Source organism: Pseudophryne corroboree, chromosome 1, assembly GCF_028390025.1.
Source record: "Pseudophryne corroboree isolate aPseCor3 chromosome 1, aPseCor3.hap2, whole genome shotgun sequence".
NCBI classification, from domain to species: Eukaryota; Metazoa; Chordata; class Amphibia; order Anura; family Myobatrachidae; genus Pseudophryne; species Pseudophryne corroboree.
This window is the reverse complement of record NC_086444.1, coordinates 1245168664-1245181628: the sequence shown is the minus strand read 5'-3', so window position 1 is coordinate 1245181628 and position 12965 is coordinate 1245168664. Positions and strand designations below refer to the sequence as shown.

The 12965-nt window shown below is 54.9% G+C and overlaps 1 protein-coding gene across 3 annotated transcripts in view; it reads right to left on the bottom strand.

Moving 5' to 3' along the window:
* Window positions 1-228: 228 nt before the first annotated feature.
* The window catches only part of INO80B (INO80 complex subunit B), an 81889-nt gene continuing 69152 nt past the window's right edge, over window positions 229-12965 (bottom strand). For all 3 annotated transcript variants that reach the window (XM_063925676.1, XM_063925669.1, XM_063925686.1), the window contains exons 4-5: window positions 8355-8515; window positions 229-8214 (exon numbers count right to left, since the gene is read on the bottom strand). In XM_063925676.1, the coding sequence (XP_063781746.1) occupies window positions 7666-8214; window positions 8355-8515 (710 nt within the window). In that variant the 3' untranslated portion in view covers window positions 229-7665. The remainder of the gene's footprint in view (window positions 8215-8354; window positions 8516-12965) is intronic.

Below are 12965 nucleotides of genomic sequence, written 5' to 3'. Positions count from 1 at the left end.
TGTTCATTCCCTGTGCGGCATATCCACCAGTGCGTGCTCCTGAATGCTTATGGTAAACGTGAGGTTGCATACCATGGTTTAAACTAATTTTGAGAAGACTTTAATAGTGTCTGCCGCTTTTCAAAGGAAGTCAGACCCCGAGATTACCCAATAACTGCAATAATTATAGCTAGAGGGTAACATTCTGATACTCTGACATTTATAAGGATGAATATCTCAGGATGAGTATAACGTCCAAACTTGATTTAATACGATTTTATACACATGTTGAACCAGTATTTTAAGGTGCACATTAATATGTTTTAAATCTGACATTATTTGATATGAGACCGCCCCACAGACAATGTTTGTCTTCTGCGTCTACGCATTCTAGTAACGTGTTACATGATGCCCCGAGACCCATGGTAGAACAGTGACGAGAGCGCCCTCAGACTGTCTACAGGAGGATGAGACGGAGACGTCCATTCCCGTATCACACTTCCAGCCCGCCGAATCCCTGGCCCAACGTGCACGGTCCGCAGATGAGTTCTTAGTCCCCTCAGTCGATTGGTTGTGCTCTACTGCCTACCATGTCTTCTTCTGCCTCAGCAACTTACCTGGACTACTTGCCACACGGTAAGGTCCAACTTTTACCTTCTTAGTCAGCCAATATATCACTTTATTACAGACAATCACAGCAGAGTATAAATCATGGCCACTCCCAGAGGAGATTGTTCCCTCCACTACCATCATCATTATCAGAGAAGCAGCTTTACAGAAGAGTGAAACCGTCCACCTACAGCTACAACGCCCCGTGTACAGTGCAGAGTAAAGGTCAGGTCTGCTGTACACTGACCTCCTCACTATGGTGCAGAAAGCAGGATCATGCCTTCCACCACTCCATACATAGGACAGCTGAAGCCAACAATGCCAACTTTTTGTGCCAGGGGCAGTCACAACACTATGCCACCGATACTATGCCACTATGTTCTAGATAAGACAGAGCGGAAAGTATCTTCCCGACACAGGTGGGGTGACTCCCGGATATTGCAGCAGAACAATCCGTACATAAGGCCTTATTCAGATTTGTGAGCAAACCAAAACAGCCAGCAACTGGACAAAACCATGTGCACTGCAGGTGGGGCAGATGTAACGTGCAGAGAGAGTTAGATCTGGGTGGGGTGTGTTCAAACTGAAATCTAAACTGCAGTGTAAAAATTAAGCAGCCAGTATTTACCCTGCACAGAAAAAATATAACCCACCCAAATCTAATTCTCTCTGCACATGTTACATCTACCCCACCTGCAGTGCACATGGTTTTGTCCAGTAGCTTGCTGTTTTGGTTTGCTAACAACTCTGAATAACCCCCCATAACCCTCTGTGACACACGCAGGCTGACTCCCGGATCCTGCAGAACAATTCATACATAACCCCTGTGACACACGCAGGCTGACTCCCGGATCCTGCAGAACAATCCATACATAACCCTCTGTGACACACGCAGGCTGACTCCCGGATCCTGCAGAACAATCCATACATAACCCTCTGTGACACACGCAGGCTGACTCCCGGATCCTGCAGAACAATTCATACATAACCCCTGTGACACACGCAGGCTGACTCCCGGATCCTGCAGAACAATCCATACATAACCCCTGTGACACACGCAGGCTGACTCCCGGATCCTGCAGAACAATCCATACATAACCCCTGTGACACACGCAGGCTGACTCCCGGATCCTGCAGAACAATCCATACATAACCCCTGTGACACACGCAGGCTGACTCCCGGATCCTGCAGAACAATCCATACATAACCCTCTGTGACACACGCAGGCTGACTCCCGGATCCTGCAGAACAATTCATACATAACCCCTGTGACACACGCAGGCTGACTCCCGGATCCTGCAGAACAATTCATACATAACCCTCTGTGACACACGCAGGCTGACTCCCGGATCCTGCAGAACAATTCATACATAACCCCCTGTGACACACGCAGGCTGACTCCCGGATCCTGCAGAACAATTCATACATAACCTCTGTGACACACGCAGGCTGACTCCCGGATCCTGCAGAACAATTCATACATAACCCTCTGTGACACACGCAGGCTGACTCCCGGATCCTGCAGAACAATTCATACATAACCCCCTGTGACACACGCAGGCTGACTCCCGGATCCTGCAGGACAATTCATACATAACCCCTGTGACACACGCAGGCTGACTCCCGGATCCTGCAGAACAATTCATACATAACCCCTGTGACACACGCAGGCTGACTCCCGGATCCTGCAGAACAATTAATACATAACCTCTGTGACACACGCAGGCTGACTCCCGGATCCTGCAGAACAATCCATACATAACCCCTGTGACACACGCAGGCTGACTCCCGGATCCTGCAGAACAATTCATACATAACCCCCTGTGACACACGCAGGCTGACTCCCGGATCCTGCAGAACAATTCATACATAACCCCTGTGACACACGCAGGCTGACTCCCGGATCCTGCAGAACAATTCATACATAACCCCTGTGACACACGCAGGCTGACTCCCGGATCCTGCAGAACAATTCATACATAACCCCTGTGACACACGCAGGCTGACTCCCGGATCCTGCAGAACAATTCATACATAACCCTCTGTGACACACGCAGGCTGACTCCCGGATCCTGCAGAACAATCCATACATAACCCCTGTGACACACGCAGGCTGACTCTGACACACGCAGGCTGACTCCCGGATCCTGCAGAACAATCCATACATAACCCCTGTGACACACGCAGGCTGACTCCCGGATCCTGCAGAACAATCCATACATAACCCCTGTGACACACGCAGGCTGACTCCCGGATCCTGCAGAACAATCCATACATAACCCCTGTGACACACGCAGGCTGACTCCCGGATCCTGCAGAACAATTCATACATAACCCCCTGTGACACACGCAGGCTGACTCCCGGATCCTGCAGAACAATTCATACATAACCCCTGTGACACACGCAGGCTGACTCCCGGATCCTGCAGAACAATTCATACATAACCCCTGTGACACACGCAGGCTGACTCCCGGATCCTGCAGAACAATTCATACATAACCCCCTGTGACACACGCAGGCTGACTCCCGGATCCTGCAGAACAATTCATACATAACCCTCTGTGACACACGCAGGCTGACTCCCGGATCCTGCAGAACAATTCATACATAACCCCTGTGACACACGCAGGCTGACTCCCGGATCCTGCAGAACAATTCATACATAACCTCTGTGACACACGTAGGCTGACTCCTGGATCCTGCAGAACAATTCATACATAACCCCTGTGACACACGCAGGCTGACTCCCGGATCCTGCAGAACAATCCATACATAACCCCCTGTGACACACGCAGGCTGACTCCCGGATCCTGCAGAACAATCCATACATAACCCCTGTGACACACGCAGGCTGACTCCCGGATCCTGCAGAACAATTCATACATAACCCCCTGTGACACACGCAGGCTGACTCCCGGATCCTGCAGAACAATCCATACATAACCTCTGTGACACACGCAGGCTGACTCCCGGATCCTGCAGAACAATTCATACATAACCTCTGTGACACACGCAGGCTGACTCCCGAATCCTGCAGAACAATTCATACATAACCCCTGTGACACACGCAGGCTGACTCCCGGATCCTGCAGAACAATTCATACATAACCCCTGTAACACACGCAGGCTGACTCCCGGATCCTGCAGAACAATTCATACATAACCCCCTGTGACACACGCAGGCTGACTCCCGGATCCTGCAGAACAATTCATACATAACCCCTGTGACACACGCAGGCTGACTCCCGGATCCTGCAGAACAATCCATACATAACCCCCTGTGACACACGCAGGCTGACTCCCGGATCCTGCAGAACAATTCATACATAACCCCTGTGACACACGCAGGCTGACTCCCGGATCCTGCAGAACAATTCATACATAACCCCCTGTGACACACGCAGGCTGACTCCCGGATCCTGCAGAACAATCCATACATAACCCCTGTGACACACGCAGGCTGACTCCCGGATCCTGCAGAACAATTCATACATAACCCCTGTGACACACGCAGGCTGACTCCCGGATCCTGCAGAACAATTCATACATAACCCCTGTGACACACGCAGGCTGACTCCCGGATCCTGCAGAACAATCCATACATAACCCCTGTGACACACGCAGGCTGACTCCCGGATCCTGCAGAACAATCCATACATAACCCCTGTGACACACGCAGGCTGACTCCCGGATCCTGCAGAACAATCCATACATAACCCCCTGTGACACACGCAGGCTGACTCCCGGATCCTGCAGAACAATCCATACATAACCCCTGTGACACACGCAGGCTGACTCCCGGATCCTGCAGAACAATCCATACATAACCCCTGTGACACACGCAGGCTGACTCCCGGATCCTGCAGAACAATCCATACATAACCCCTGTGACACACGCAGGCTGACTCCCGGATCCTGCAGAACAATTCATACATAACCCCTGTGACACACGCAGGCTGACTCCCGGATCCTGCAGAACAATCCATACATAACCCCTGTGACACACGCAGGCTGACTCCCGGATCCTGCAGAACAATTCATACATAACCCCTGTGACACACGCAGGCTGACTCCCGGATCCTGCAGAACAATTCATACATAACCCCTGTAACACACGCAGGCTGACTCCCGGATCCTGCAGAACAATTCATACATAACCCCCTGTGACACACGCAGGCTGACTCCCGGATCCTGCAGAACAATTCATACATAACCCCTGTGACACACGCAGGCTGACTCCCGGATCCTGCAGAACAATCCATACATAACCCCCTGTGACACACGCAGGCTGACTCCCGGATCCTGCAGAACAATTCATACATAACCCCTGTGACACACGCAGGCTGACTCCCGGATCCTGCAGAACAATTCATACATAACCCCCTGTGACACACGCAGGCTGACTCCCGGATCCTGCAGAACAATCCATACATAACCCCTGTGACACACGCAGGCTGACTCCCGGATCCTGCAGAACAATTCATACATAACCCCTGTGACACACGCAGGCTGACTCCCGGATCCTGCAGAACAATTCATACATAACCCCTGTGACACACGCAGGCTGACTCCCGGATCCTGCAGAACAATCCATACATAACCCCTGTGACACACGCAGGCTGACTCCCGGATCCTGCAGAACAATCCATACATAACCCCTGTGACACACGCAGGCTGACTCCCGGATCCTGCAGAACAATCCATACATAACCCCCTGTGACACACGCAGGCTGACTCCCGGATCCTGCAGAACAATCCATACATAACCCCTGTGACACACGCAGGCTGACTCCCGGATCCTGCAGAACAATCCATACATAACCCCTGTGACACACGCAGGCTGACTCCCGGATCCTGCAGAACAATCCATACATAACCCCTGTGACACACGCAGGCTGACTCCCGGATCCTGCAGAACAATTCATACATAACCCCTGTGACACACGCAGGCTGACTCCCGGATCCTGCAGAACAATCCATACATAACCCCTGTGACACACGCAGGCTGACTCCCGGATCCTGCAGAACAATTCATACATAACCTCTGTGACACACGCAGGCTGACTCCCGAATCCTGCAGAACAATTCATACATAACCCCTGTGACACACGCAGGCTGACTCCCGGATCCTGCAGAACAATTCATACATAACCCCTGTAACACACGCAGGCTGACTCCCGGATCCTGCAGAACAATTCATACATAACCCCCTGTGACACACGCAGGCTGACTCCCGGATCCTGCAGAACAATTCATACATAACCCCTGTGACACACGCAGGCTGACTCCCGGATCCTGCAGAACAATCCATACATAACCCCTGTGACACACGCAGGCTGACTCCCGGATCCTGCAGAACAATTCATACATAACCCCTGTGACACACGCAGGCTGACTCCCGGATCCTGCAGAACAATCCATACATAACCCCTGTGACACACGCAGGCTGACTCCCGGATCCTGCAGAACAATTCATACATAACCCCTGTGACACACGCAGGCTGACTCCCGGATCCTGCAGAACAATTCATACATAACCCCCTGTGACACACGCAGGCTGACTCCCGGATCCTGCAGAACAATCCATACATAACCCCTGTGACACACGCAGGCTGACTCCCGGATCCTGCAGAACAATTCATACATAACCCCTGTGACACACGCAGGCTGACTCCCGGATCCTGCAGAACAATTCATACATAACCCCTGTGACACACGCAGGCTGACTCCCGGATCCTGCAGAACAATCCATACATAACCCCTGTGACACACGCAGGCTGACTCCCGGATCCTGCAGAACAATCCATACATAACCCCTGTGACACACGCAGGCTGACTCCCGGATCCTGCAGAACAATCCATACATAACCCCCTGTGACACACGCAGGCTGACTCCCGGATCCTGCAGAACAATCCATACATAACCCCTGTGACACACGCAGGCTGACTCCCGGATCCTGCAGAACAATCCATACATAACCCCTGTGACACACGCAGGCTGACTCCCGGATCCTGCAGAACAATCCATACATAACCCCTGTGACACACGCAGGCTGACTCCCGGATCCTGCAGAACAATTCATACATAACCCCTGTGACACACGCAGGCTGACTCCCGGATCCTGCAGAACAATCCATACATAACCCCTGTGACACACGCAGGCTGACTCCCGGATCCTGCAGAACAATCCATACATAACCTCTGTGACACACGCAGGCTGACTCCCGGATCCTGCAGAACAATCCATACATAACCCCCTGTGACACACGCAGGCTGACTCCCGGATCCTGCAGAACAATCCATACATAACCCCCTGTGACACACGCAGGCTGACTCCCGGATCCTGCAGAACAATCCATACATAACCCCCTGTGACACACGCAGGCTGACTCCCGGATCCTGCAGAACAATCCATACATAACCCCCTGTGACACACGCAGGCTGACTCCCGGATCCTGCAGAACAATCCATACATAACCCCTGTGACACACGCAGGCTGACTCCCGGATCCTGCAGAACAATCCATACATAACCTGTGACACACGCAGGCTGACTCCCGGATCCTGCAGAACAATCCATACATAACCCCCTGTGACACACGCAGGCTGACTCCCGGATCCTGCAGAACAATTCATACATAACCCCCTGTGACACACGCAGGCTGACTCCCGGATCCTGCAGAACAATCCATACATAACCCCTGTGACACACGCAGGCTGACTCCCGGATCCTGCAGAACAATTCATACATAACCCCCTGTGACACACGCAGGCTGACTCCCGGATCCTGCAGAACAATTCATACATAACCCCTGTGACACACGCAGGCTGACTCCCGGATCCTGCAGAACAATCCATACATAACCCCCTGTGACACACGCAGGCTGACTCCCGGATCCTGCAGAACAATTCATACATAACCTCTGTGACACACGCAGGCTGACTCCCGAATCCTGCAGAACAATTCATACATAACCCCTGTGACACACGCAGGCTGACTCCCGGATCCTGCAGAACAATCCATACATAACCCCCTGTGACACACGCACAATTCTATTCCCCGAGTTCTGATTTCTCATGAATAGTCGAGTGAAGCGCATTTCTCCGTAACGTCTTCTGTGCCTTCCACATATTCCATTACGGCGGCAGCGCGCGTTTGGCTGCGGCTTTCCAGGTTCTTGCGGTAACACTCCAGGCTGCACAGCGGAACATGTGTCTTAGAGCAAGTGTATCTTTTTGGGTTGGCACAGCCAGGAGCACCGCAGGCCTGTGGGGCGGGCAGCGCCGGGAGAGGCTCGGCCGGGGCTGGGTAGGGTACTCCGGGAGGGTAGGACACAGTAATACTATGTGCATTGAGCTGATAGCGAATGGTTGGGCAGGGTGGCTGGCGGCCTCGTCTCCCCGGGGTGGGTTTTGAACCCCGTGTTTTGGATGTTTTTGTCAATCTCTCTATAGTCTGCTTCTTGCTTTCCTCAGCTTTCTTAGCTGCCTGCAGCCTCCGTTTTCGAGCCTTCTCCTCTCTCTTCACTAACATCTCCTGAGACAGTTCCTGTGGGGGGGGCACATAGACCGCCGGGGGGTAGAGTGGAATCGCTGGAGTCTGCTGCTTCTGCAAGAGAGCCCTCTGCAAAGACACAGTGTGAGAGAAGACAAGGAGTCAGAGCTACATGGGAGAATGTGTACAGGATGTAACACAGAAGGAGGCAGCAGAAAGCGGGACAACGTGTTGTCAGCTGCACTCTGCCATATTTCTGATTGTCTCACCTGGCGAGCAGTTAGTAAAGTCTCGTCTGTCTCCTTCTTCAGTTCCCCGTTCACATCCAGCTCTCCCCTTTCCAGCGCATCCAGCCAGCGAGTCTCCTCCTCCTGCTCAGACTCAGGGACCCCCGCAGGAGAGGGCAGAGGGTCCATGTTACTGTCCTCATCTGGAGGGAGACACAATGATACAGTGCAGGTGAGCGCCTGTGCCGTGCCCACTGCGCCAACCTCACATCAACCTGCATACGGAGCAGAATACACCATAGTCCTGCATGTACTACCAGCCAGCTCTGCGGATGTAGCTTTATGTAATAGCCGTCATCAGAACCACCCACCCACCACCGTGCAAAGATAAGATCTCGGTATGTCTGCTTGTCTATCGGATCTATACCTCCACCCCTGCTACCGTCTGTGCACAGTAACACCGCTCCTCCTCCCCGCTACAGTCTGTGCACAGTAACACTGCTCCTCCTCCCCTGCTACCGTCTGTGCACAGTAACACCGCTCCTCCTCCCCTGCTACCGTCTGTGCACAGTAACACCGCTCCTCCTCTGCTACCGTCTGTGCACAGTAACACCGCTCCTCCTCCCTGCTACCGTCTGTGCACAGTAACACCGCTCCTCCTCCCTGCTACCGTCTGTGCACAGTAACACCGCTCCTCCTCCCCGCTACAGTCTGTGCACAGTAACACTGCTCCTCCTCCCCTGCTACCGTCTGTGCACAGTAACACCGCTCCTCCTCCCCTGCTACCGTCTGTGCACAGTAACACCGCTCCTCCTCCCCGCTACAGTCTGTGCACAGTAACACTGCTCCTCCTCCCCTGCTACCGTCTGTGCACAGTAACACCGCTCCTCCTCCCCTGCTACCGTCTGTGCACAGTAACACCGCTCCTCCTCCCCTGCTACCGTCTGTGCACAGTAACACCGCTCCTCCTCCCTGCTACCGTCTGTGCACAGTAACACCGCTCCTCCTCCCCTGCTACCGTCTGTGCACAGTAACACCGCTCCTCCTCCCCGCTACAGTCTGTGCACAGTAACACCGCTCCTCCTCCCCTGCTACCGTCTGTGCACAGTAACACCGCTCCTCCTCCCCGCTACAGTCTGTGCACAGTAACACCGCTCCTCCTCCCCGCTACAGTCTGTGCACAGTAACACTGCTCCTCCTCCCCTGCTACCGTCTGTGCACAGTAACACCGCTCCTCCTCCCCTGCTACCGTCTGTGCACAGTAACACCGCTCCTCCTCCCCGCTACAGTCTGTGCACAGTAACACCGCTCCTCCTCCCCGCTACAGTCTGTGCACAGTAACACTGCTCCTCCTCCCCTGCTACCGTCTGTGCACAGTAACACCGCTCCTCCTCCCCTGCTACCGTCTGTGCACAGTAACACCGCTCCTCCTCCCCTACTACCGTCTGTGCACAGTAACACCGCTCCTCCTCCCCTGCTACCGTCTGTGCACAGTAACACCGCTCCTCCTCCCCTGCTACCGTCTGTGCACAGTAACACCGCTCCTCCTCCCCTACTACCGTCTGTGCACAGTAACACCGCTCCTCCTCCCCTGCTACCGTCTGTGCACAGTAACACCGCTCCTCCTCCTCTGCTACCGTCTGTGCACAGTAACACCGCTCCTCCTCCCCTACTACCGTCTGTGCACAGTAACACCGCTCCTCCTCCCCTGCTACCGTCTGTGCACAGTAACACCGCTCCTCCTCCCCGCTACAGTCTGTGCACAGTAACACCGCTCCTCCTCCTCTGCTACCGTCTGTGCACAGTAACACCGCTCCTCCTCCTCTGCTACCGTCTGTGCACAGTAACACCGCTCCTCCTCCCCGCTACAGTCTGTGCACAGTAACACCGCTCCTCCTCCCCTGCTACCGTCTGTGCACAGTAACACCGCTCCTCCTCCCCGCTACAGTCTGTGCACAGTAACACCGCTCCTCCTCCTCTGCTACCGTCTGTGCACAGTAACACCGCTCCTCCTCCCCCGTTACAGTCTGTGCACAGTAACACCGCTCCTCCTCCCCTGCTACCGTCTGTGCACAGTAACACCGCTCCTCCTCCCTGCTACCGTCTGTGCACAGTAACACCGCTCCTCCTCCCCTGCTACCATCTGTGCACAGTAACACCGCTCCTCCTCCCTGCTACCGTCTGTGCACAGTAACACCGCTCCTCCTCCCCGCTACAGTCTGTGCACAGTAACACCGCTCCTCCTCCCCTGCTACCGTCTGTGCACAGTAACACCGCTCCTCCTCCCCGCTACAGTCTGTGCACAGTAACACCGCTCCTCCTCCCCTGCTACCGTCTGTGCACAGTAACACCGCTCCTCCTCCCCGCTACAGTCTGTGCACAGTAACACCGCTCCTCCTCCCCTGCTACCGTCTGTGCACAGTAACACCGCTCCTCCTCCCCGCTACAGTCTGTGCACAGTAACACCGCTCCTCCTCCTCTGCTACCGTCTGTGCACAGTAACACCGCTCCTCCTCCCCGCTACAGCCTGTGCACAGTAACACCGCTCCTCCTCCCCGTTACAGTCTGTGCACAGTAACTCCGCTCCTCCTCCCCGCTACAGTCTGTGCACAGTAACACCGCTCCTCCTCCCCTACTACCGTCTGTGCACAGTAACACCGCTCCTCCTCCCCTGCTACCGTCTGTGCACAGTAACACCGCTCCTCCTCCTCTGCTACCGTCTGTGCACAGTAACACCGCTCCTCCTCCCCTACTACCGTCTGTGCACAGTAACACCGCTCCTCCTCCCCTGCTACCGTCTGTGCACAGTAACACCGCTCCTCCTCCCCGCTACAGTCTGTGCACAGTAACACCGCTCCTCCTCCCCTGCTACCGTCTGTGCACAGTAACACCGCTCCTCCTCCCCGCTACAGTCTGTGCACAGTAACACCGCTCCTCCTCCCCTGCTACCGTCTGTGCACAGTAACACCGCTCCTCCTCCCCTGCTACCGTCTGTGCACAGTAACACCGCTCCTCCTCCCTGCTACCGTCTGTGCACAGTAACACCGCTCCTCCTCCTCTGCTACCGTCTGTGCACAGTAACACCGCTCCTCCTCCCCGCTACAGTCTGTGCACAGTAACACCGCTCCTCCTCCCCTGCTACCGTCTGTGCACAGTAACACCGCTCCTCCTCCCCTGCTACCGTCTGTGCACAGTAACACCGCTCCTCCTCCTCTGCTACCGTCTGTGCACAGTAACACCGCTCCTCCTCCCCTACTACCGTCTGTGCACAGTAACACCGCTCCTCCTCCTCTGCTACCGTCTGTGCACAGTAACACCGCTCCTCCTCCCCTACTACAGTCTGTGCACAGTAACACCGCTCCTCCTCCCCGCTACAGTCTGTGCACAGTAACACCGCTCCTCCTCCCCTGCTACCGTCTGTGCACAGTAACACCGCTCCTCCTCCCCTACTACAGTCTGTGCACAGTAACACCGCTCCTCCTCCCCGCTACAGTCTGTGCACAGTAACACCGCTCCTCCTCCCCGCTACAGTCTGTGCACAGTAACACCGCTCCTCCTCCCCTGCTACCATCTGTGCACAGTAACACCGCTCCTCCTCCCCTGCTACCGTCTGTGCACAGTAACACCGCTCCTCCTCCCCGCTACAGCCTGTGCACAGTAACACCGCTCCTCCTCCCCGTTACAGTCTGTGCACAGTAACACCGCTCCTCCTCCCTGCTACCGTCTGTGCACAGTAACACCGCTCCTCCTCCTCTGCTACCGTCTGTGCACAGTAACACCGCTCCTCCTCCCCGCTACAGTCTGTGCACAGTAACACCGCTCCTCCTCCCCTGCTACCGTCTGTGCACAGTAACACCGCTCCTCCTCCCCTGCTACCGTCTGTGCACAGTAACACCGCTCCTCCTCCCCGCTACAGTCTGTGCACAGTAACACCGCTCCTGCTACCGTCTGTGCACAGTAACACCGCTCCTCCTCCCTGCTACCGTCTGTGCACAGTAACACCGCTCCTCCTCCCCTGCTACCATCTGTGCACAGTAACACCGCTCCTCCTCCCTGCTACCGTCTGTGCACAGTAACACCGCTCCTCCTCCCCGCTACAGTCTGTGCACAGTAACACCGCTCCTCCTCCCCTGCTACCGTCTGTGCACAGTAACACCGCTCCTCCTCCCTGCTACCGTCTGTGCACAGTAACACCGCTCCTCCTCCCCTGCTACCATCTGTGCACAGTAACACCGCTCCTCCTCCCTGCTACCGTCTGTGCACAGTAACACCGCTCCTCCTCCCCGCTACCGTCTGTGCACAGTAACACCGCTCCTCCTCCCCGTTACAGTCTGTGCACAGTAACACCGCTCCTCCTCCCCGCTACAGTCTGTGCACAGTAACACCGCTCCTCCTCTCCTGCTACCATCTGTGCACAGTAACACCGCTCCTCCTCCCTGCTACCGTCTGTGCACAGTAACACCGCTCCTCCTCCCCGCTACCGTCTGTGCACAGTAACACCGCTCCTCCTCCCCGTTACAGTCTGTGCACAGTAACACCGCTCCTCCTCCCCGCTACAGTCTGTGCACAGTAACACTGCTCCTCCTCCCCTGCTACCGTCTGTGCACAGTAACACCGCTCCTCCTCCCTGCTACCGTCTGTGCACAGTAACAC